Below are 25,988 nucleotides of genomic sequence, written 5' to 3' on the forward strand. Positions count from 1 at the left end.
GTGGCTTAGTTTTCTATTTTCATCATTGTGACGTTTAATTGAGTGGCAATTATCATAACAGATCAAAATCCCAAAATTTAAATCTTTAACTTTGTCAAGAAATCAGATGATTCAAACTGTACTCAATTAGTTTAAGAGGGAAATATCCAAATTTAACTGTCATAACTTACGTTAAGACACCAAAAATGCTATAGAACATAATACATGAGGATAAATGGGTCTATATGCACAACACTTTTTCCTTCCAAACTGAAAGACATGACTCCTAAAAAAGGAATTATGCCTGTATTGAGTCATCATCTTGTACTGAAACATAAAATGTCAAACTTGTAAGGGAAAAATGTGCTATTCTATTGCTATTTGTATTTCAATTTTTGTTTCTGAAACTAGTAGTATAAAAAGAAAAGATTTAAGAAAAATACCATTGAGTGTTTACAGATATTTGGAATTATAAAACAGAAAATTTACCATATTTTAAAATACTACTAAAATAAACATTTTATTAATGACATGTGCATATCTATAACATGTTCATCAAAACAAAAGTGACTACTGATGCCAAATAAAAAACTTTCAGAGAATGTGTACCACATGATTTAATTTTTTAAACTTTATATATATATATAAGAGCTATATTATAAATACAAAGCTAAACTGTTAGAGTGCTAACAATACTGTTTATACAAAGAAACTTGACAGCAGTAAAATACGAATACATAAGACACTTATTTTTGGTCCTTTTGGAAAAAAAGAACTAAGTTTGTTGTTTTTTTTTTTAACATGGCTCCAGGCACAAAAATAGAATATAAGATGATAACTGCAACATTCTTAGTGTTTATCCTTGTAATTCTTTAAATGTCACCAGTCATAATAGCAATGAACTCCTCTTGATTTACTGTGGTAAGAAAGAAAATGTAAGTCAGAAATACAAATTTTTTCACAGAACAATACTAGTATTTTATACTAAGTATCTTTAAATTTTATATTATACAAAATCGTTAATAAACCAAGACATAGTGTTTTACTCTTACTTTTTTGATAGGAAGTTGATCATGTTTATTAAGTAGAACCTCATGAATACAAAAATACATAACATGTGATAAACAACAGAAATGAGTATTCTAGAATATTAATTACTGGGAAAGACATTAAGTTCCAAAAAAATCCATCATAATCATAATATTTATATACACTTGCACAAATAGTTTTAAAGCTTGACATTTTTAATTTCTTAAATGGTTAAATCCTCTTTATAATCTTTATTCTCCTAGTTCATTTGGTAAACCCTTCCTTTATAAATAAACTTATTAAATCTATCATGCATGTATATTAGGATTCTAAAGGAAAATACGCTAGAATTCTTTAAAAAGTCAAATTGTTTTTTGAACTTTTATATATTTAAAAGCCTACTAAAAAAAAAAAAGTTGAAACCAGGTTACTAGACCTCAAAAATATCTAGAGAAATAATTTTAAAAGATTCAAATTTAATCTTAATTAACAAGGTAATACAGGAGTTATAATATATATATATATGTGCTGCCGAAGCGAGCACCAGGAGTTATAATATATAGATGTAAATGTAGAAAGAATTACTCATAAAGACAAATTGTTAGTTCACCAAAATAATAAATAAAATTCAGTAAGAACTTCCAGTTTATAAAATACAATTTTTAAGAAAGCAACCTAAAAATAAATAGGTAATAATCTTACTAAATATAATTTTTAAAATCAATATAAACAAATACACACAAATTATCAATAGAAATGTTCAGAAAAAAATGCTTCCTCTTTGTAAAACAGGTCACTTTATGGGCTCCAAAACTCAATGCACAAGTTATGAATGATCACTTTGATAATGAAAACAAGAACACTGTAATGAGGGAAAAAAAGACCTGGATTCCAGTCATCATTCTGGTAAAGAACACTTCTGTGTCTCAATTTCTTCATCTGAAAATACTGAACTACGATATGATCTTTTAGTTTGCTTCTACCTGGCAATAAACAGACACCAGGGTTCCTATTCTATAGTATCTTGAAACTAAAGTGAAGATATTAGGTGATATTATAAAATTATCTTTAGTTTTCTTAGCATTGACAATAGTATCACAATTATGAAAGATAATATCCTTATTCTTAGCAGATGCATACAAAAACGTTAGGGAAGTCATGTTCATGATATATTTTTCAAATGATCCAGAATAAAAATATACACTATAGACAAAGCAAAAAGTAAAATGTTAATTACTGGATCTAGGTAGAAGGTATAAAGGTGTTCATTGTACTAAACTAACATTTCTCCTCTATGAGAAGATTCATAATGAAAAGTTAGACAAAAATTAACCAATTAAAAAACACTGAGATAAAATATGTACATCAGGAATGAAAAAAGTATACTAGTTTCTGAAACCACACAGAAAACCAGTTTCAATAAATTATGTAAGTCATATTTCGTAAATGAAACAGAGAATAACTGCTGTATAACACAAAAAATTATCTTTAAAATAAAACCACCTATCTGTGTTGAAAAACATTCTATCTTAATGGGAAAAATCCTTACTTCTGAGAAAAATTTAGGTAAGAATAAATCTTGACTTGGGCTTTAAAGTAAAAACATAGGATTTGGTTTAACAAGAGGTGGAAAGAAAGTTAAGGTAGGAGACCATCAGCAATACAGTTAAAAAAAAAAGTGTGAAAATAAGCTCTAAGGAGTTAAGAAGAATGAGATGTCCAGAGCTGATAATGAACCATGAATCCTCGCATTTCAATATTAAACATCTACAAGACACTATGACAGTGTAGAACAGAATATATAGCCTGTATTACTTGAAATCTTACAAATTGTAGTAGTGATCTTTAATTCTTGCACGTAAAAACATGTTTCAACGTGTTACGAGTGCTATGACCCCTTTCTCCCAGTTTAAAAAAGAAAAAATATGTAAGTCTAAACAATTTCATCATTATACACTTATATTTAAGAACCTCTAACTCAATCAATCTAAACTGAGATGTCTAGACCAAAACAAGAAATAAGAGTACATTTTTGAGAAAAACAACATAATGAAAGCAACCTTAGAATAATTTGACTATAAATTATTTTAATAGAATAGAGCTATGATTAAATTACTCAAAATCTGGAAAATATGATTTGTATGATTTGTTCCTTAAAGACCTAGAAATTTTTTCTCTCAATCTGTAAAATTTCAACACTCAAATTTCAAAATTAAGTTTCATATATAGTTTCAAAACCACAAGAGTTAATTTTTGTTATATTTACATATGAACACTTTAAAGTATTATAGCATTTAAATATATTTTAAACTATTCCATAATTTCCATAGCCTAAAAACAGAATACTTAAATCCAAAAAAGTGGAAAGCTGAAGGGAAGAAAGTGGCTAAGGAAAGTAAATTAGCTCCTCTAGTACCAGTGAGCCTTTCAGAAAATTAAGAAAATCCGATGCCATTGTACATTTCCTTCTCTATCAATATCTTATATCAAGTTCCTATACCTAATAAATGTAGCACAATGCCTACCTTTAAATAAGCATCTGATAAAATATTTATTGAATCAAAGAAATACAACATTTCATTTTCCTCTACACTGCCTTTTTAAACAAAATTTTCATAAATCAATCATTTCATAGGGTAAATTTTATTATGTCTTTTAAATAAAGAATTTAGAGAAATTGAGGCGCCTGGGTGGCTCAGTCAGTTAAGCATCTGCCTTCGGCTCAGGTCATATCTCAGGGTCCCGGGATTAAGTCCCGAGTCAGGCTCCCTGCTCAGGGGGAGTCTGCTTCTCCCTCTCCCTCTGCCCCTCCCCACCACTCATGGCTCGCTTTCTCTCAAATAAATAAATAAAATTAAGGGAAAAAATAAGAATGTAGAGAAATTAGGTAGATTAAGTACCTTAGAGACCATCTGGCTTTGGGGGGGACACAAATTTTAGCATCTGAAGAGACAGTTGACTATTTTATTGAATACTGAGTATTGACTATTTTATATTATAATAGCATGTAATTTTTAAAACTCCATAAACATAGAAACCTAATTAATATTTTACTTTTTAGCCTAAAAGGCAATACAGTGGGATAAAAGTTGGTTATTAATCTCTGAGCTTTAGTTTCCTCACTTATATAGATGCATCTATTCTGTGCATTAATAGAGATAATATTGTTTTACTTCATAAAAGCAATTATGAAAAATTATACAATGTAACATGCTAAACACAGAATCTAACATATTAACTACTATAACTACTAAAAAGTGTTAATACTCATCATTATTTAAAGATGTTCCCCTTTGGGTTTTTATTTTTTTTAAAGCTTTATTTGCTAGAGAGAGAGAGTGTGCACGTGTGGGCACACACAGGTGGTTGGGGGCAGAGGGAGAGGGAGCAGTAGACTCCCAGGGAGCCCATTGCAGGGCTCAATCCCAGGACCCCGGCATCATGACCTGAGCTAAAGGCAGATGCTTAACTGACTGAGCCACCCAGGAGACCCCCCCCCAACCTTTTTAAAAGATTTTATTTACACTTGGGTTTTTAAATGTTGCTTTTATTTTTCTAAAAAGATTTACTGTGTTATATATATCTTGGGAGCAATAATGGGGAAGGGATTCTTTTGATATCATTACTACAGCTCTAGTTATATTATGCATTATTATCTTTTTTCTTTAATTCCTCCTTTACCATATTTATTATTCTATATACATAATTAAAAAACTTTTTTTTCCAGGGATGCCTGGGTGGCTCAGTCAGTTGGGCGACTGCCTTCAGCTCAGGTCATGATCCCAGGGTCCTGGGATTGAGTTCCGCATCAGGCTCCTTGCTCAGTGGGGAGTCTGCTTCTCCCTCTGCCTTCTGATCCCCCTGCTTGTGCACTCTCTCTGACAAATAAAATCTTTAAAAAAATTTTTTTTCATTGCTCCTAAATATTAAAGTGTGAAAAATTCATAAAGAACAGAATTACTAAAGTCCACAAAAAAACCCAGCAAGTACTATGATCTTTACTAGTTTAACATATACAAAGAAAACAGGTTACGTCAAACAAAACTGCAGCCAAAAGAATTCAAATAAACAAGTTATTATAAAATGTAACTTGTATTTTCTCAAAAATGGGCAGTTTTTCATACAGCTGCAGAGACCCATATAAGTAAACGCAGTACCCAAAGCCAGACTAAATGGACTATAGTTCTGTTTCCACGTATGAAAAATGCTTTTCAACAATAATTTCCTGGACTTCGCATAGTAGGAGTTATACTTAGCATGCCTTGTTTGAGAAATAGATAATGTCAAAGAGCTACTATGAATTCTGGATAATAAGTATTTTTATCAATCACAAGAGCATTTACAGATATAAGTAAGAGCAGTATATGTATGCATGTGCAATACTATTATTCATATGGTCTATAGACAATATTTGATGCATATACCCAGACTGCATGCAATACTTCAGAAGGTCCCCCACCCCCAGAAACTCACATCCCAAATTGGAAACTACCAGATTAGATGAATTTAATAAGAACATACCCTTCCCCCCAACAAAAAAGACAATTCTTAACAATAAAAGACTATGTATCACTGTATTTTATTTGTAATGAATCACTTGGAAAAAATAGAAAAAATGTTACTTACCTAATTAGTCATTTGAATAAATGACAGAAGAATGCTCAAGCAACAGTTGTATGGTGACTTAAAATAAAACAAGCATTGAGAACCAAAGAAATGTTTTAAGGACGCACTAAAATCTTCAAGCAATAGAGCACAGGTATGAACTCTGAGATTAAAAAGCAGCAAACAGAGGAGACTAACAGGGGATGCAAGAAATGGACGCATTTTCTAGGCAAAGTTTTACATCAAGTTTGAATTTAAGAGGCAGCTTCCTAATTGACATTTTCTTCTAGTGTCAAATGAAGCTAATAACCAAAATCTAACTTGTATGTGCCTAGTACAGGAAAGAAAATAACTATCTTTTGACACATGTAGTAGCCATTGCTAAAGATTTAAGAAATAGACATATCAAGATTCTCTATGCCATTGAAGATAGTACCCTTACAGAACGGAGCTGCTTTAAAGCTAGTTTGGGGTAACAGCCAACAGCTGGGGAAGACACAAAAATTTTTAAAATATGAAGGCAGTAGATACTAAATCCAAATATTAGAGTGAGAGCTCAAGAAATCATTTAAATTTCCTCAAGTTTTAATGATCTTTGTTTTAAAATATAAATAAATCCCTTCAAAGAACTAGTATTAAAAAGTTTCATAATGTTCAAATAATATTTACATAAATATAATGAGAAAGTATAATAATGCACAATTCTTAAGGACAATCTACAAACCTTAACAGCTAGTTGCTACTGTCTTACCTCCTTATTAAAGCATGCCAGTATTTCCAATATTTCCAGTAATATATATATTATGTATGTATTTACGTACATATGTATAGTTGATACTGTATCAACATATATCTACTGTAACACACACTCCTGCTTAGGGCTTTAAGTCAATAAATATCAGATCACTCATGTTCAAGAAAATGCAGGGGAATATAAAGATAAGTAAAGATACAAAAAAAGGAAAACAAGTTTCCATTTAATGCTAAGCACCTTCAAATATCTTCCTTTAATACTTACAACCATCCTGGAAGGTATCTCCCTTCTCATTTTAACAAATGGGAAACCAAGACTCAGAAAACATTGAAAACTTGCACAAGATTACACAGCAACTACGTAAGTGGTAGAGATTCAATTCGAATCCAGATCTGTATGATTCCAAAGCCTTAGGCCTTTCACACTATGATTCCATACTGCCCTTAAGGCACTTACAATATACTGGAGAGATACACATGTATGTAACTAACAGAAGGCATTGTATAAAAATGTCAAAATATTTTGTTCCTCTAAATGGAAGTCTCATAATTCATCAGAGACCACTAGGGAAGGCTTCTGAGAAAAAGATGGAGTTTAAAATGTACCAGAGAGGGGCACAGGGGTGCCTCGATCAGATAAGCATCTGCCTTCAGCTCAAGTTATGATCCTGTGGTCCTGGGATTGAGCCCCACATCAGGCTCCCTGCTCAGCAGGGGAGTCTGCTTCTCCCTTTGCCCCCTCCCTGCTTCTGCTCTCATTCTCTCACAAATAAATAAAATCTTAAAAAAAAAAAAAATCACCAGAGAGAAAGACTAACATATTAGACAGAAACTGGCAATTAGAACATTCTAGGACTTTAAGGAATGGCATGATGAAAAAGGCACAGCATAAAAAAGTGTTTTCAGGATAGTGTATTTGGACAAGGTATGTATGTATGGGAGGTGAAGGTTAAAGCAGAAAAGTGGAAGACCTAAACTAGATAGTTAGGGCAGAACATACTTAGAAAGCTTTGATATTTATTCTGTAGGCACCGAAGAATCATTCAGCATTTGAAGAGGGGAATGACATCATAAAACTTGTACTTTTAGGAAAAGAATGTTATCAACAGACTAAATTAGAGGGTAGAGGCTCACAGGCATAGAGGGCAATTAGGAAGCTAAAGAGACCACATCTGCCTTCTTCATTGTGTAGCACCAGTTAGCACACAAGGCACGGTATCCAGCAGGCATTCAAGCAAATAATGAATGAGGCTATGATAACATTCCTACAAAGAAATTAGGGCCTGAACTAGGGCAGCAGCCGTAAATAAAGATATAAAAAAAAGATTCAAAACAATTAAAGGGTAGAACCAATAGAACTTAGTTACAGTTTAGAAGTACACATAGGTTAAGGAAGAAAGCAATAAAAGCTGATATTTTACTGAGTAGCTGAAATTTTGGTGATTCTTCATCCTCAAAGAAAAGTAAAGTACCTTCTTGGAAGTGTGGAACGTCACGTTACAAACAGTATAGTTGGTTTTAAAGGTCTGCATCATTCTGAATTAAATTATGTGAAATGTTTATGCAAAAAGCCCGTGACAGGATGAACAATTATACCAAAGAGAGAGAGCCTGCAAAGGGTCTTGAAAATCATTTGATTTTAGAAAAATTTACTATATGCACACATTAGGACTAATACCTGGAATATGTGTTTTACTCAAAACTTACTTTCTCCATCACCATCTTTATCAAATTCTTCTATCATAGCCCGAAGTTCTTCATCACTCATGTTTTCACCCAATTCTCTGGCAACACGTCGCAAATTCCTCAAGCTTATTTTACCTGAATCATCATCATCAAATAGTTTAAATGCCTTTAATATTTCTTCATGTGGATCTCTTTCCAATATCCAGTCTGTCACTATAGTTAAAAGAAAGTTAAAAATTTTTAAAAACACTTTACAATCACAAATGCATCCATCTGTGAAATCAACAAGTGTTAGATGAGAATTAAAGTTGTGAATCTTTCAACATTTAGTTTGATAATAAACTGCCAAATCAGAGCCCCAAAACCCAAATGATAAACCTGGAATTACAAAAATCAAATCAATATTTTAAAATTTAATCTTTGTTATCAACAATTCATCCCATTGTAAGAGTATGCAAAACTATCTCACACAGAGGCAAAATAAAAAGGATTATATACCATATTTATTTAAGGTCTACTATTGTCAAGAATTGTACTAGGCTCCACTGACAGCAAACACAAAAGTCTAGGAGTTTGTAACTTAGTTGTAGATATGATATACCAACAAAACAATTAAGACTAATTAGAGGGTGCCTGGGTGGCTCAGTTAGTTGAGCGACTGCCTTCGGCTCAGGTCATGATCCTGGAGTCCCGGGATTGAGTCCCACATCAGGCTCCCTGCTCAGCGGGGAGTCTGCTTCTCCCTCTGACCGTCTTCCCTCTCATGCTTTCTATCTCTCATTCTCTCTCAAATAAATAAATAAAATCTTTAAAAAAAAAAGACTAATTAGATAAAAGATGTCTGATGTCTAAACTTAATAGTGACATTATTGTTCCTCAAATTAAATCTAGTTTAAAGACATAAAAATCATGACAAATTAATAAAATGCACTGCCATCATTGACAAAGACACAATGTCAGACAGATGAAAATTCTGCTGGTATCTTCATGATTTGAGGGAACTCTTGGTTTTCCAAAATATGAAAAGCAGTTACCAAAAGGACTGAACATGATTACAGTAAGAAAGCTTCCATACCCCCCACCAAAAAAAAGAAAAGTTCTGGAAAGATCTCTCTAAAGTCATGCCCATTTTGTTCAGCAAGATACTAACTCTCAGACAACTAAAATTAAAAGTGAGAAATATCAGACCTCAATATAAATTATATATTTTAATAGGCTAAATGTAATAATATATAACAATAGTAAACAGTATTTTCAATATTTGCAGTCTTTATTCAATAGCCATAATAACATAAATTAAAGTACAAATCTGTGGTATAAATTTTTTTAAGTTACTAGATCAAATTCTGAAAATATCTAAGTAAACATCTCTGAAGTAATTCCACATGCTAGTCTACCACTACAAAAAATTATTTATGACTTCACTGTGCCATTAAAAATAACTCAGTCCTGGTGAGGTTTACAGAATCACTAAAAACTTGCGCAAATGTTTGTAGATGGAAAGTACTGGAATGTTTAATGCACCCAAAAAGAGAAATACAATTCAAGCCCACAAAAAATTATTATTGTTGTGCTGTAATGTCATCATTTTTGGTTTGAGTAAGCTTTTAGGATAAGCACCTATTTAAGCTAATGTTAAAACATCTACATACATATTTAGTAGTTTTCTATTATCCATTAATCGTACCCAAAAAGTCTTTCAAGTAACTAATTGAAGTATATTACTATAAATATGCAAATCACCAAAGCTCATAAATATTCAATCAAAAGGAGTTGGCATATATACAGCCATAACACCAAAATAAAATACCATGCTTAACTCTATGGCTCATACTCAACTTATTTTGAATTTAGTCCCAACAAAAAAGCAGGACAAGGAAAAAAAAAGTGTTAAGAAATTTTCTTCACCAATTAAATAATTTACATGACAGGTGAACCAAAAAAGCAGCTTGCTGAAAGTATTAATGTACTTAAAGAAGCAACAGGGTGATGTGGGGAACAGATGGGGCTCCAAGATGTATAAATTCTTAAAGCACTAGTCCCACTAGTGCTTTAATTGTGTTAGTTACTTCAGACTTATGTGTATATATAATCTTTTATCAATACTTTGCCTTAGAATACAACTTTTCTTGAGAATTATAAATACCCATCATTTTGGACAACTACAGCATTGTAACTTTATGGTGACTCTCCTCCATGCCTTCATGCTCTATTCCTATTCCACAAAGTAGAATTATAAGAAATATACTTTTTTCCCAATGAAAATAAGTCAACTAACATACAGACAGTTAAGGTGGGTTCAATCTAACTCACAAATTTCTGTCCATGTAATTATATTTTCAAAAAATCATACTACCAGAAATATACTTCCTCAAAATAGTTAGACCTTACACATTATAAAAATCAGTTAAGAACACAGCACATTAAAAAACATCACATTAAAAGTTTATCAAAAATCATTAAAAGTACTGTTAGAAATATAGCTTCAACCGTATTTCTCATTGTCTTTTGGGGGTTTCTATCCAAAAATAAAAGTTACTTTAGGGAGCCTGGGTGGCTCAGTTGGTTAAGCAACTGCCTTCGGCTCAGGTCATGATCCCGGAGTCCTGGGATCGAGTCCCACCTCAGGCTCCCAGCTCAGCAGGGAGCCTGCTTCTCCCTCTGACCCTCTCCCCTCTCATGCTGTTCCTCTTCTCTCTCTCTCAAATAAATAAATAAATAAAATCTTTAAAAAAAAAAGTTACTTTAAACTCAACATTTTGGAACCCAAACTCCTAAGATAGTTGCTGATGCCCCACCTCAAAAAAGGTAACAGCACCATTAACAGATAATCTCCCATATTTGAAGTCTGAACATTTTCAATCCTATAAACCTAACCAGTGATTAATTCCCAGAGTACCGAGGACACTACCTTTTTTACTCTTAAATATATCTCTTTTCATTCTCACCACCCTCAGCATAATAGAAGTCTGTTTTTTTCCTGTCTGCAGTCTCTCTTCCCTCCAACCCATCTTTAATACTCTCAATAAAGTAACCTTTCTAAAATATATCTTCTCCTCCTCAGAAACTGAAAATGATCACCTGCTAATTAAAGTCCAAGCACTATACATGATGCAAGACTACGTATTTGGCCCAAACCTATTTTTGCATTTCCCTAACCTCGACAACAGGAGACTACCTGGTTTCCCAAACATACTATACTTCTACTATATCACTCTTTGTTGTTGCTGTTTTCTCTGCCTGCAATGTCTTTCTCTACTCGTTCCCACAATTTTCTCTTTAGGAGGAAATCCTATTCACATCCCCAAAGGTCTAAATTAAAAATCCCCTCTGCAAAGTCTTCTTCAATTGCTCTAGACCAGCAATTGACAATTCTCTTTGTTTTTGTTAAAGGCCAGACAGTAAATATTTTTGGCTTTGTGGAGGGTATAAGGTCTCTGACTAAACTACTTCCTCTGCCATGACAGCACAAAGGCAGCATGAAAGATGAGGCAGTGTGGAAGCAACAGCTGAATTTGGCCTAAGGGCTGTAGTTTGCCAACTTCTGCTCTAAACAAAATTATAATTTACCACAGAACACTATAGCTTGTTATTACCTACACTTAAATGGTAAGCTCCTTGAAAGAACCTTTTAGTAACTTTTAATTCCCTTCCCTCAACACAAAGTACCTAATGCCAAAAAATTCAGCAAATGTTTGTTAAATAAGCAAAGCAAAAACAGTAATAGAATATTCTATTCTAAATAGGCAATGGAATAATTCATTTGTGCCAATAAAAGAGGGAGTACAAACATGTGACTTATCTTGGTCTTACTTTAAAGGAGCAATTCCTAAAACATCTTTGTTACTACTGACTAACCTCAAGCTGTCTAGATTCTTAACTTACATGAAAGATATTTTAATATTTTTTTCTAACATTGGAAAACCTCTGGTTCAGTGTTAGACTACATCCAGAAATATCTGCAGAAAAATATCCTTCAGTAGTAATAGATAATACATAAAACTAAGACTCAAATGTTCTGGTTTGGAGTTATTTGTTCCAAAGTATAAAATATACATTCATCTGTGCTCAGTTATTATTGAAAAATAATTAACAAATGGAAAGAATACATAGTTCTTGACTGATTTCTAAACAGTAATACATTTTTGACTACTGGTACTGAGGATAGCTAAAGTATCTAAGCTGGTCAAAGGTTTGATCTTTGAAAGTCAGAGCAGTTTAGTCATGGCCATTTATTCTGGAAAGAACCCAGTATAAGTGCTCTGTTAATAACATAGAAAAGATGGAGGATCAGGAAAAGGTGAAGATGGCATGGAACTCTGGCTTCAACTGCTAGTAAAATCACAATTTTAAAATTGTATTTACTTAAGATGAAATAATGTGTTGCATAAAATTATTAATGATGATATAATGCCTAAAATAGCCTGCAACTATGAAAAAAAAGTAATCAGAAAACCGTACTTTTTATGTTCCAGTGATGCATACACAATCATTACTAGGCATTAAAACAAAGTGAAACAAAGACAATTTTTTAAAGTAATGATAACAAATACCTAATAGTACTTTCTATAGCCAGGCCCCCCTCTAGTAAGCATTTTACATATTAACTTATTTATTCCTCCCAAGAACCCACAAGACAGTACAACTATCCCCATTTTATATCTGCAAATGAGACACAGACAAGCAAAATGACCAAGTTAAACAGCTAGTGAGCGGCAAAACCAAGATATGGACCCAGGCAATCTGGTTCCAAAATGTCCATGCTAAACCACTACATTGTACCAAATGTGCCTGAATTGTAGCTCTTTCCTAACAGTATCATTGCCACTATATCCTTAACACCCGTTTCTATAAATCAACTATCTAAATAAGAACTTGGATTAGTCCAACTTATCATAAACTATAGAAGAGCTTCAATACTGAAAAACTAAAAGAATAAAGATGGCTCCCTCCCTCTCCTCAAGTAAATAAATCTACAGATTAGAAGAAAACAACACAATATTCTCCCCAAAGGGATGAGCTGCCTTTCTAAACAGTTATTTCCTAGTTTACAAGGTGGGGATCTTCTGTGTCATGCTTTCTTTCTCTTTTAGGTTTATCCTTTAATTTCCCTCTTCCTCACCTTTTGAGTTTTCTGATTAAAAAAATAAAACCAATGATTTAATGATATGAATCTATCTTTTCCAAACTGCCCTTTCTTTTTGCTTTCTATATTGCTTCTTTCTGAATATTCACACAAAGGTTTTGTGTAACTGGATTTGTCCCCAAATTTTTTAAATATCTAAAAGTAACTCTATGATATGCTTATATCATGACGTATATAAGGTGGTATTACTGCTTTAGAAAATTTCATTTTAAAAAGCACTTTATGAATATATGTACATTCTGTGTATGATATTCTATGCGATATATTTAAATCATAATAGCAAAGTCCTTGCCTTCCAGAATCTTCTAAAAAAGCCTGATATACGCTGTAACTAATTCACTATAATCAACTATATGAAAATTCAATATTAAGCTCATGACACAGTATGCTTAGTCTGTTGTTCTAAAATGTTTTCTCCTGCTTGAGTTTGCCAAATGCCTCCTTTACTACAATCCTCTCCCGACCCTCAACTTTAAACAGATGACTTTATTCACTGAGATCAAGTCATACAGAATATGTAGCCCCTCATTAGCTTTGTCAACCTAAAGGCATGCACTTCATCTACAGTCAAAGATACCAAATGCTACAGGTTTTCTCTTCTCCCACTCTGCCAACAAAAGTCACACACCAGAATGGTCTTAGGAAATATTTTCCAAACAAAAGGATACCGAATTTTGTTTTACTCTGAGAAAATAGTTTTTTGATCACCCTTTTAGTTTTATCACATAATATAAATACAGGTTACTTAGGAAGACATCTTTCCACAAAAAGCTACATAATAGTTCCCTGATTAGAATCTTCAGGACAAAAGATAAAATGATAAATCCCATAATGAAGCTGTAAATCTTATTTTTTTTCTTTAAAATAAGTAAAAAGATTGCCCCCAAACCCCCATATAATATATACCTTATACAGCAATGTTCAATAACAAAATTCCAGAGAATTAAAAAAATACTAATATTAATGGATAATTTCCTAACAAATGCTAATTACAAAGACCTTTATTAAAATACACACCAACTTCATTAAAATCTTCAAAGGTGATTTTCCCTGTGGCTTCTCTGTCATAATCTTTAAGAATCTTCAGTACATCAGCTTTTTTTACATCAAACCCCAAAGCTCTCATTGCCACCTTTTGGATTAAAAGGGAAAAGCAAATTATAAACCACTCTTTCGAAAGAAGTGACTTCCAATTCTTAAATAAATTTTTACAACTTAGGGATGTCAGCACATTAATAAAACATTTAATTCTTTTGCATGTTTAATGTCTCTAAAAAAATCAAAGTGATAGTTTTTCTCTACTACTGAAATTAAACAGCAATTTTTTCATTTATATATCCTTTTTTATAGGACAAACCAATTATTTATAAAATACAATATACAATGGATTGACTTCCTATACAGATCATTTTAACAAGTTATTTGTTCTCAAACGATTAACCACCAAAATGAAAAAAAAAGGCATAGTATATTAAAAATTTATACAACAGAAGAGATTAAAAGAATTAAAATAAGAGTTATCCTGAGACTCTACATGATTAGTTATTAAGTATAAATAGTCCAGGCCCCTGAGTTTAAAGAAAGAAGAGATCTTGTTACTATTAACAGGAAAGGAGAGACATGATACTGATTAAAGAAGTCTTACTTGGAAAGGTTCCAATTGTTCTCTGATGTATGGACAAAATAAAGTAGAAGAGCATTGAGAAAATGATGACTGGCTTTAAAACAGATACCATAATATATAGGCTTGAGGACAGTGAACAGAGCAGCTTACCTTACCTGAACAGGAAGAGCTCAGATGGAAACAAGCAGTTAGCAAATGAGAAAAGTAGGTAGTAGTAAAAGTGTGGGGAGCAATCAAAAAAAAGGAATCTGAACTTTATGCAGTGTACAATGAGGAGCCACTAAAGGTTTATGAACAATGAACAATATGAGGAAAGAATCTCAGAAAGATGAACCTAATGGTAGTATATAGAGTGAACTAGAAATGGAGAAACCATTTAGGAAGATCCAGGTATGAAATAAGATCCTAAACCAAGATAATAACAATGGTTAACAAATGGAAGAGACATTATAAAGGAAGAACTGATCAAAACTGGATAACTGGAAAAAAAAAAAAAAAGCAGTGGAAAAAGAGAGCTAAAGAGCTACCAAAATGTTGCCTTTCTTATTGTGCTGAGTGTGAGATCTGTACGACCCTAAACAAACTCTTTCAACTTTATAAATAATTCTAGGCCCTAGGGTTGACAGTTTTCCCCCACTAGCATGTGTCGACATCAGACATCACTTACATTGTTTGCACCAGAGAAGGTATGTAAAGAATGTATTACTAACATGTCCAAATTAAAAGAGAAATAACACTCTCACAATGTCAAAAGAGAGTCACCAAAAAAAAAAACCCAAAAACAAAAAACCCCAACAGTGGGAAGAAGAATACAGTAAGAACTGTTTAAATCCTATGAGTTACTTTTATGTGAATGAAAAATAAGGCCCTCCACAGTAATGTATTTTTATATTTAAAATACTATTCACTTTACAATGTGAAAGGAAAGTAAAAAGATATTAAGAGTATTATTCAATTTTATTATAGCATTTAACTGCGAACATCTAATATGGTTTCATATTTCCACAACCAGTTTAGTTAAAATACTTTAGAAATGTATTGTAACCAACTATCAAAAATGCAAATAATTTTAACAGAAAAATAGACATTTTGAAGTACCCTATTACCTTTAATTCATGATAATCTATTGCTTCATCTTTGTCTGTGTCAAATAGTTCAAAAGCATCTTTAATTTCTTGTTTCTGTTCTTCAGAGAGTTCTCTTCTTTTTTTCCTCTTTGTTTTGTCTACTACAAGCTCATTTCTATGAAAAGAAAAAGTCTATTCAGTCTACTTTAATCCTATTCTCCAATGCATCCAGATGATTAAGATTCCAAAATGCAACCAAAAAAATTAACCAATGAATACTTTTTAAAATTTCTACAAAGGAAGTACTTGGGAGAAAAATGAATTTTCCTTACATGAATCAAAGCTTTGATCACTCCATAGTCTAAGCCGCTATAAATTTGCACTTTCCAAAACTGAAAAGTGTCACAGGTTATTAAAAGAAATGAGGACCTAACTTTCTTTCCTTCTGACTTCGTATTTATTCTCAATGATATTAATGTGGAAGAAATAAGAACTGTGAATAAAAAAACATTACTTTCATGATAGAAATCCCAACAAAAAACCAAAGCACTCATACATAACTATTCACATTACTCTACAACATAGTATTAAAAAAAATCAGAGGAAAATTCATAATTGATGATCACTATATATTTGGTTTACTTTTGATAGCATTTATAAGTTATCAAAATTACTACCCAAAAAAGCATATCATTTAACAACTTACAAAGTTTTTGGCATTGTAAGTTAAAAGTGATTTAGATTACATATTTCTAAGTTTGGCACTTTATTTATAATTTCTTCCACTGATATTAACAAATCAGCCAAAATACTGAAGTCTAAATATAGACTAAACCATAAAGATTAAACGCCAAGAAAGTATATTTGTGCTAATTTTCTATAATATAAAGTGCAGAGTCAATGGTTTTGTAAATCTCACCTGTAAATTTAGATTGTTTCTCATAAACCCTGGGTATTTTTTTTAAGGAAATTTTATTTACAAAGCCAGAAATGTCTTAAGAGATACTGATCTTAGTGTTCCAAAATTTCAAATGGGGCTGCAACATCTGTATAAAAACACTCCGTTTTGAAACAAACAATTTCATAAAACTTTAAAATGTAAAGCTTGGTTGATTTTAATAAAACATTATCTGCTCGTGTTTTGCTCTCTAAAAATCTACAACAAAGGCAAGAGATGATTAGAGAGTGATCAGAAAAGGTATAATAAATAAAGCTGAGGAAAATCTTTCTTTCACAAGAAATCTGACTTCACACAAGCTTGGACATTCCCGGGGTCATTTTCTCTGGACGGCGAAGTCCACCACAGACCTACAACTGATTCCAGGCAAGGAATCTCTCAGCCAAACGATGCAGCTGTTTGGAGAGGTGTAACTACTTATTTTTAAGGTGAAACGTCTACATGGCGCTAGGGCAACAGACAGGGAGTTAGAGACTGGTATTGAATTAAAGGTAAAGAAACTCAAAAAACTTGAAAAACCTTAGAGAGAGATTACCAGTTAAAGTCATTTAGGTTATACCTTAAAACAGGGACCCAGGATAAGATCAAGGAGGGGTTTTACGTTATTTGCAAAATTTATAGTTAAGTATGATGGCATTAGAGCAGCTGAGGTGGGGCTGTGGACCAGGAAGGCGGAGCTGAATGAAGGGATGGATGCTCCTTGGCCTAATTTCTCGCAGAAACACCGCGAGAAGAAACATCGCGATATTTCACTCCCTCCTCGCATCTAAATTAACCCATCTTTTTGGTGGTGCAAAGCCCGACGCGCTGCTAAACTTAACTACCTCAGCACAAATGCACGGGACTCATCACCTGCGAGACACCTCGGCCCCCAGGGTGAGGGGTCTGGGCCCGGGAAGGCTGGCCGAGGCTCCTCTCCCTCGTCCCAAACTACATCCCCTTCCTCGCCTCGGCCCCAACTACCTCCCTTCCATACACACCCGCCCTGGGGCCCGCTGCGGGGTGTGGAGAGCATTGCGGCCTCCTCATTACCGACCTCAGAGCTAAACTCATTTTCTCTTCGGACAGAGACGTTCCTCTCAAGAACGACTTTAACGCCCTACCCAAGGCAGCACGACTTCCACAAGCCCTTCAACAGACACTCGCGACCTCCGCGGCCTCAAGGACCTCCCACAAGGTAGACACTTCTGAGCCGGATTGGTTAACATTGCTAACGTCCTGGCCATTGAGACGGAAGCGTCACTAGTCCTCTGCTCTCATTGGGCGTATTTCGCGTCAATCAAAGAAACCGCTCTTCCCGGTTCTTCTGCTGCCCCTCCTCCCGCCCTTTAGATTGGCCTGTTGCGGTTTCCCCGAATCCTTTGCGGAGCGAGGGTCTGGGTATTTGCGTGAAAGACTGGGCGGTAGGTGGCTGGATCTCGCCTCACGCAAGGAGGCCTGTAGCCTGTGGAGAATGACCGGAGACAAGACGGACAACTCCGAGGGAAAGGAAGGAAGGGAGAAGAGGCACGGGTCGCGGGGTTAGCCTCCTCAGCTAGAAGGAGGGAGTAGCTGGGGAATGAGGCCTGCCAAATTTGGCTTCGCTATGTTGTATGAAAGGAGAGAAGGTTAGCACTCCCCTTGACAAGGATGGAAGAGGCCCTCGGGTGTGTCAACACTCTTACGGTTAAGGCATGCCACCTTCTTCGCTATGTTCTAAAACCTTGGATGGCCTGAGTACATAGGGAGTTTGTTTAAAACGCAGATTTAAATGTATCTTTCTCCCATTTTGATTTTAGTAGGTATGAATCTGCATTCTTTTTTTCCTTACAAACTGTCCCGGTGATTCTAAGGCAGGGGATGTAGATTATATTTGTATAATTAGGGGGTTGAATTATTAAGCTATTTACGGTGAAGTGGTACTTAACCGTCCTTTATCTCCCCTCTTCCTCCTTGAATGGATTTGTTCTCTTATGTCCTTTATTTTCTAGTGTTGTGAGCTGCTTACATACATTATGTTATCTGAAGTTGCAGACTAAGTTCTTGAAGTTTATTTGGGTAATTAATTTGTTTACTTGTTCATCATTCCTACTAGGCTTTCTTGAGGTGCAGGATTATATCTTTCATTTAACAATGTTCCTAGTGCCTAATACAATGCCTGATGCATAGGTGCTCAATAAATATTTGTTGCATTGAATGGAATCTTGCTGTGAAAACCCACAAAGCACTGAACTAAGCTGTAAACCTTATAAAGGAATAAAATAGCCTGAATGTGGGTGTCGGGCAGGGAAAGGGGGAAGATAAATAAACACTATTGTATATGTATAAAGGAGATGCATACACACACACACACACACACACAATAAGTTTAAGGAAGGGATAGAACACAATAGGACAGAAGAAAATCTTCTTAAAGCATTTGGCCTATATGTTAGGCTTAGAAGGATGAGCAAAATTTGGACAAGTAAAACGTATGATGGTGTAAGTCTAAAAATTAGAGAAGTTCAAGGATAGCCCCCCAAAAAACAAAATTAGAAAACTTACCCTTTTAAAGTACTTTTATAAATCACTTTTAAGTCAAAAAGGAAAAGGGAATATTGCCACTAATAAGGTTGTTGGTAGTTTAAAAGAGAGGTTGGGGTGTCTGGCTGGCTCAGTCTGTAGAGCATGCAACTCTTGATCTCTGGGTTATGAGTTCAAGCCCCATATTGGGCATAGAACTTAATTTTAAAAAGTACAAAAAGCTTTAAAAATTACTAAAACACTTCATACAACTTCATGCTGCTAATAAATATTAATATCAAAATGAAATAATCACTTTCCAAAGGAAACAGATGACTGAAAAAAGATAGAAAACTGAATTAGGTCGATAACTATAGATAGGACTGAACAGTAGGATGATGCCAGAATTGCATGCCATAAAATAAAAAGTCATCCAGCCCACTCAGAGTTATGGGTGAGTTAAAAATTCATGAGGAGCAGGCAACTCTTGATCTTGGGGTCATGGGTTCAAGCCCCACGTTGGCTGTGGAGATTACTAAAAGAAAAAAGAAAAAACAACTTTGAATTCATAAAAATTCCTGAGGAACTAATTCTTGTCCTTTAAACTCAAAGCATGGTGGAGAACTTTTTAAACATTCTAGCTAATGTAAAGCTAGCACAGAAAACGTTAAAAACATTTAAAATCCTAAAAAAAAACATTTAAAATCACTGTATGCTCCATGAGGAGAGTGTGCATGTTGCGCACCCTTCTATGTGCCTGGCTCGTATTTGATGTTCATTAGTGAATATATGTGCAAACATTTTAGATGTTTGCAAAATCGATTTGGTATTGTCTTGAACATTTCACTATAACCAAATAGAGTTTATGTTTAAAATCCAAAGATAGTTCAGAATACAAATCTGTATTAATCATAATTCTGGGTTAAGGAGATAAGCTCAGTATCTGAAAAGGCACTGGAAAATATTCAAAGTCCATTTCTAATAAAGTGTATATTAATTAACCAGATGTAGAAGGTACATTTTTAACTTGAACAGCATATTTGAAAAATGCTAGTGTTGGGGTGCCTGGGTGGCTCAGTCATTAAATGTCTGCCTTCTGCTCAGGTCGTGATCCCAGGGTCCTGAGATCAAGCCCCGCATTGGGCTCCCTGACGAGTGGAGAGCCTGCTTCTCCCACTCCTTCTGCTGCTCCCCCTGCTTGTGCTCTCTCTGTGTCTGTCTGTCTGTCAAATAAATAAAAAAAATAAAATCTTTAAAAAAGAAAAGAAAAAAGAAACCTCCCTATAAAAAAAGAAAAAAGTGCTAGTATTTCTTAAACCTGATACCTGCAACACTAGAATTTTGTGGATGTTTATGGTCATTTCTTGAAGAATGGGTTTGGTGGGCAAATAATTTGGGTAGAATAGATTTTTAAATGTTTAAAATGTTTTCAGCAGGATATCCTGCTAAAGGAATGACAGGAAAGTGTGTGTATCACTTCTGCATAGTAGTGAAAATTAGTGACTTATCCACTCCTTGCTACGAGGGAGGCTGGAAAAAGAAATCTCTAGCTGAAAAACTGTGCCCTGCTAAAACTTGGGGTCAGATCATCTATTACTAAAGATAAGATAGGGGATTTGCAGCTCTGCCACAAACACCATTAAAATAGTTATCAACACTGTCTCTGAAATTCTAATCAATGATGTACTAAAACAAGAAAAAGAGGTGATACATAAAATTAACATGTGTGGATAATATGATTACCTGGAAAAATCCGAGTATCAGACTATTAGAACTGAAAAAAGAATTCAGTAAAGTAGCTGATTTTCAGAAAAATTTGCAAAATCAACAAGCAATTATAAGCTAAAATAATAACAGCAATATGAAATTCCTACAAGTAAACTTAAAAGGAAATGTATAGGATCAGAAGGTAGAAAATCACAACATTTTACTAAAGGACGTGATATTTGAATAAATTGACAAGCTATTCTCCTAGATGGGAAGATTCAGTATTGTAAAAATGCTGACTATACCCTAGATTTATCTGTAAATTTAATATCAAAATGAAAATTCTTTTTTTAAAAAATTTTTTAAGATTTTATTTGAGAGAGCAAGCATGTGTATATGAGTGGTGGCGATGAGGGCAGAGGGAAGGGGAGAAGCACACTCCCCTCTAGGCAGGGAGCCCAACTCAGGGCTTGATCCTAGGATTTTGAGATAATGACCTAAGCTGAAGGCAGACATTTAACAGACTGAGCACCCAGGCACCCCCCATTTTTTTCTTGAATGTAATAAAAATTGTTCTAACTATCATTTTAAGAATAATTGCATAAAATAAGGTACAAAATGGTGAAAAAGAATAGTAATATAAAAATTGCTCTATAGGAGATTAAAATGTATTTGCTACTATTGTAATCAAAATAGTAAATCCAGAGCTAGAGCCAAAAGTAGATAGAACTTGTGGTTTAAGAAGATAGTAGTATTAGTATTTGTTTAGTCTTCCTCCTGAATCCTTAATAAAACAATAGTTGAGAAATAATTTCTAATACTAAAGTGATTTGGAAAGCTACTGTAAACAGAGAGGTATTTAAAAAAAATATCTGAAAGATCAAAAGAGACATGGAAGCCTGTTGACAAATGAGACATCATGAAAGTGTCAACTCCTTGGGACACCTGGGTGGCTCAGTTGGTGAAGCATCTGCCTTCGGCTCAGGTCATGATCCCATGTGATCCCTGGGTCCTGAGATCGAGTCCCACATCAGGCTCCCTGCTCAGTGTAGAGTCTGTTTCTCAATCTGCCCCTTCCCCTACTCATGCTCTCTCTCTCTCTCTCACACACAAAAATAAATAAAAAAATCTTTAAAAAAAAAAGTGTCCTTAGAATTTGCAGGTGACTAAGGCTCCAGAGAGAGTTGATCTGACTGACAGAGTCCCAGAGAGACCGTAGGCTTAAGAGTTGTCTGGCACAGTAGAGGGTAGAAATGAGAAGAAGGCTGAATACAAAATTTAAAAACTCTTTAGGAAACCACTGCACTTGAATTTTTCCAGATTCCCCTCCCCAATATTGTCTCTCTTCACATCTATCTAGAACCCCATTCTTAAAAATGAATGAAGAATCAAAAACTGTCGGATAAGAAGAAAATCAACAGCATAAATGATAAACTAAGGAAAACAACTATCTACGAAGACTCAGAGTCAGCTTAGGAAGCAAAACAAACTCATAATAAACTAATAATATTAAGCTTCCCAAGAGGTAGTAAAAAAAAAAAAAACTGTTTAAGAGCACAGCATACTCTGAAAGAGTAACATTCTGAGAATAACGAAAGACTGTTGAAAATAAACATATGATAAATTAAAAAATGATGAGATGATTTAATTGAAATACTCCAGAACTTAGAGCATTCAGACAAAAACATGGAAAAATTGAAAAAACATGGAGGATTAAACCAATAGATCCATCATATGACTAATAGGAATTCCAGAAACAGATAGCAACAAATGGAGGAAAGGCAGAGAAATATCAAATACATAAATGAAGAAAAATTTCAGGGAACTAAATATCAGTACAAGTTCTCAGACTGATAGGACATACCTAGTACTGAGCAAACTAAAATGGTAAAAGGAACCACATACCAATAAGACATTTCAGAACATCAAAAATAAAAGTGGGACAATCTGCTCTCCTATAAAAGAATAATAATTGAACTAGCATCAGATTTCTCATCAAAAATATTAGACTCCAGAAGATAATAACTTCAAAATTGTAAGGGGACATTAATTTGAACTTAGAATTCCATTCCTTTTCAAGACAAAAACCAAGTGTGAGAACATAATAAGGATTTCAGAAAGTTCAGTCATTGTATATACTTTGAGAGTTGTCCTCCAGATTGCTGGAGGGGTGCTCCAATATTGTATTTTACTCTTATTTTTATATAAATAAGTATAATATAAAAATATAGGATTACATAGAGCATAATAGATAATTATATATATATAATTTTAAGAGTATGATGTATACATATATTTACCACAATGAAGAAAAACCCTCACAATGAGAACAAATATGATAATAAAACCAATGAAGAACAAAAATGTCAAAGCTAAAAAATAAATAAAGGCAGGGGCAACTGGGTGGCTCAGTCAGTTGAGCATCTGACTCTTGATTTCATTTCAAGTCATGATCTTAGGGTTGTGGGATTGAGCCCTGCATCAGGCTCTGGGCTCAGCAGGGAGTTGGCTTGAGATTCTCTCCCTCTGCCTGCCCCCCCAAATAAATAAATCTTTTAAAAAAATAAATGAAGGCAAATATGAAGTAGGAAAAATATTTGCAAAATGCTTGGAAGACAAGGGATTATTATTTTTCATAATATAACAAACCTGTTTATTGTGCAGTCAAACCTTGACCTGTTCCAAATGGAAAGAAGCTCATTCCTTTTTCTCAAGTCACTGCTTTCAAGTATATTTTATCAGATTTCTCTTTCCTGTTGCTTTATGTTTAGGATATCTTACAGCTTTCTTTTCAGTCATTTTCATGATTTCTTTCATGTTGATTATAGGAATAAGTCCCATTTCTATAATTATGATTTTCTTTCTGGTATTAAAATGTCCAATCTTGGGGCACCTGGATGGCTCAGTCGGTTAAGCTTCTGACTTTGGCTCAGGTCATGATCTCAGGGTCCTGGGATGGAGCCCCAAGCCTGCTCCCCGCAAAGTGAGTGGGAAGTCTGCTTCTCCTTCTGCCTCTGTCCCTCCCTGCACTCATGCTCTCTCTTCTCTCTTTCTCTTTCTCTCTCAAATAAATGAGTAAAATCGTAAAAAAAATAGTTAAGGTTAAATGAAATTGTAAGAGTGGGGCTCTAATCCAACAGGAGTGATGTCTTTATAAGAAGTAGAAACACCAAAGGATGTGCACCCACAGAATAAAGGCTATATGAGGACAGAGGAAGAAGGCAGCTATCCCCAAACCAAGGAGAGGCCTCTAGAGAAACCCAGGTGGCACCTTGTTTTTGAACTTCCAGCCTCCAAAACTGAGAAAACGAATTCCTGTTGTTTACCCACCAAGTCTATGGTATTTTGTTATGGCAGCCCTAGAAGACTAATACAATAAGTAAAGATTGACAGATTCTACTGTATGGCAGTGAAACATTTCTCTATGGCAAAAGACTACATTAAGCAAAGTAAATATGCAAACAAAAGCATGGAGTTTGAGTTAAGATAACAGTATTAAAAATGGTAGAATCATTGATTGTGATGGAGAAATCTATCTTCCATATATTTCCGAAGTAATACCACAAAGCACACATTATCTGATCCCAAGGGAGAAAATGTAATTTTGCCACAGGGTGTCACCAGTCTAATCTAATGGTCTAAGTTATCATCACCAATTGGAGTATTACCAGATAGTATATGTCTGCTTATGTAATTCAATTTGAAGTACTCAATTGAACCTCTTAGATCTTTTAGCCAAGAATGTTTAACTTGAATTTAATTAAATCTTAATATCTAATTTCTCATGTATAGGAAATGTAGGAGATAGGGAAACCACTTTCAAAAAAATTTGAAAAAGACACTATGGAGAAACAATTAGACAAATCCAGAAAGTAATGCATTCTATAGGACAACTAGCCATTCTCTTCAACAAGTCAGTGCATGAGAAAAGGGAATGACCTGGATTAAAAGGGACTTAAAAGACATTACACCCAGATAGAATGCCTTGTCCTGGATTAAGGCATGGTTTGGACAAAGTAACTATAAAAGGCATTACAGAAACAGTAACAATTTGAATGTCTCCATTCAAATTGAAGAAATTTGAATATGGACAGGGAATTAGATGTTACAAAGAAATGACTATTTCATCAGGCATTTTAATAACATTATGTCCATTTATGAAAATTGCATCCCTTTTTAGAGATGCAAACTGAAGTGTTTGAGGTGAAATGTTCAAAATGCCTATAATTTACTTTAGTCAGCATATAAAAATGAGTTTAAAAACTTAAAAGGTACAATGATAAATTCTATGTAGAAAAGAAGACAGGGCAATGAGATAGCAGCTGACCATGGGTTGAGTACTATAGCATTGAGAAGGTCTTTGATAAAGTGACTTTTGAGCTGTGATATTAAATGACTGCAACTATGTCAGTTTAGGTCCTCTGCATTGGAGCCTAGGAAACATCTGTGAAGGATAAAGGTGTAGTAAGCATAAGACAGGTGAGTCTTCATACTACAATACTGTCCTGACATCTAGGAAAGGAAAGGAAGGAGGACTGGGTAGGAAGAGCTTCAGAGTACAATGCAGCTGTGAGAAAATCTTAGGCCAGTGAGGAGACCCAGAGCAAAAATGGCCCTGTTGTGAGGAGTCCTGCATTAGGCAGGAATAGCCAAGCTCTGGTATCTGTTCTGTACTCAGTCGTCAGCTAGACTCAGCCCAGGTTAAAAGTGGCCTCAGCGTGAGTAGATCTGAAAATATGGCAGCTGAAAGGCATTAACTATACTCCTCACAGAGGGAGATCTGACCAGTATACCTTCGTTATTGTTGCACAAGCCTTGCAAAAATCTGAAGGGAGAGCATACCAAAAAGAGGAAATGACAAAGGCAAAGTCCCTGAGTTAGGAACAAGGTTGGCATAATCAAGGAAAAGAAAGAATAAGTTTGAAGTATATTGAGAGTGGCAGAATGGTCCAA

General features: G+C 34.3%; 2 protein-coding genes and 1 pseudogene across 2 annotated transcripts in view; 2 read left to right on the forward strand and 1 right to left on the reverse strand.

Annotated features, from left to right (window-relative positions):
- Positions 1–595: 595 nt before the first annotated feature.
- On the reverse strand, positions 596–18,021 carry CETN3 (centrin 3). The gene is made up of 5 exons (XM_025866765.2): positions 17,884–18,021; positions 15,929–16,064; positions 14,216–14,330; positions 8,074–8,265; positions 596–895 (listed from the first exon to the last, which is right to left on the reverse strand). Exons 1-5 carry the CDS (start codon positions 17,898–17,900, stop codon positions 852–854), a joined length of 504 nt encoding a protein of 167 aa, XP_025722550.1. The 5' UTR covers positions 17,901–18,021; the 3' UTR covers positions 596–851.
- The window catches only part of POLR3G (RNA polymerase III subunit G), a 100,685-nt gene continuing 92,646 nt past the window's right edge, over positions 17,950–25,988 (forward strand). Inside the window, exon 1 of the mRNA XM_073887953.1 lies at positions 17,950–18,024. The gene's annotated coding sequence lies outside the window, so the exon portion shown is untranslated. The remainder of the gene's footprint in view (positions 18,025–25,988) is intronic.
- LOC112820516 (U6atac minor spliceosomal RNA) lies at positions 18,433–18,535 on the forward strand (annotated as a pseudogene).

This window comes from Callorhinus ursinus, unplaced genomic scaffold, assembly GCF_003265705.2.
Source record: "Callorhinus ursinus isolate GAN/ISIS: 27379988/994484 unplaced genomic scaffold, GSC_fseal_2.0 scaffold3, whole genome shotgun sequence".
NCBI classification, from domain to species: Eukaryota; Metazoa; Chordata; class Mammalia; order Carnivora; family Otariidae; genus Callorhinus; species Callorhinus ursinus.

Coding starts and splice junctions, on each gene's coding strand:
- CETN3 (XM_025866765.2), bottom strand. Junction 14,331..15,928: donor TAGATTATCATGAATTAAAG/GTAATAGGGTAC, acceptor TTAATCCAAAAG/GTGGCAATGAGAGCTTTGGG. Junction 8,266..14,215: donor TGAAGATTTTAATGAAGTTG/GTGTGTATTTTA, acceptor TTTTAACTATAG/TGACAGACTGGATATTGGAA.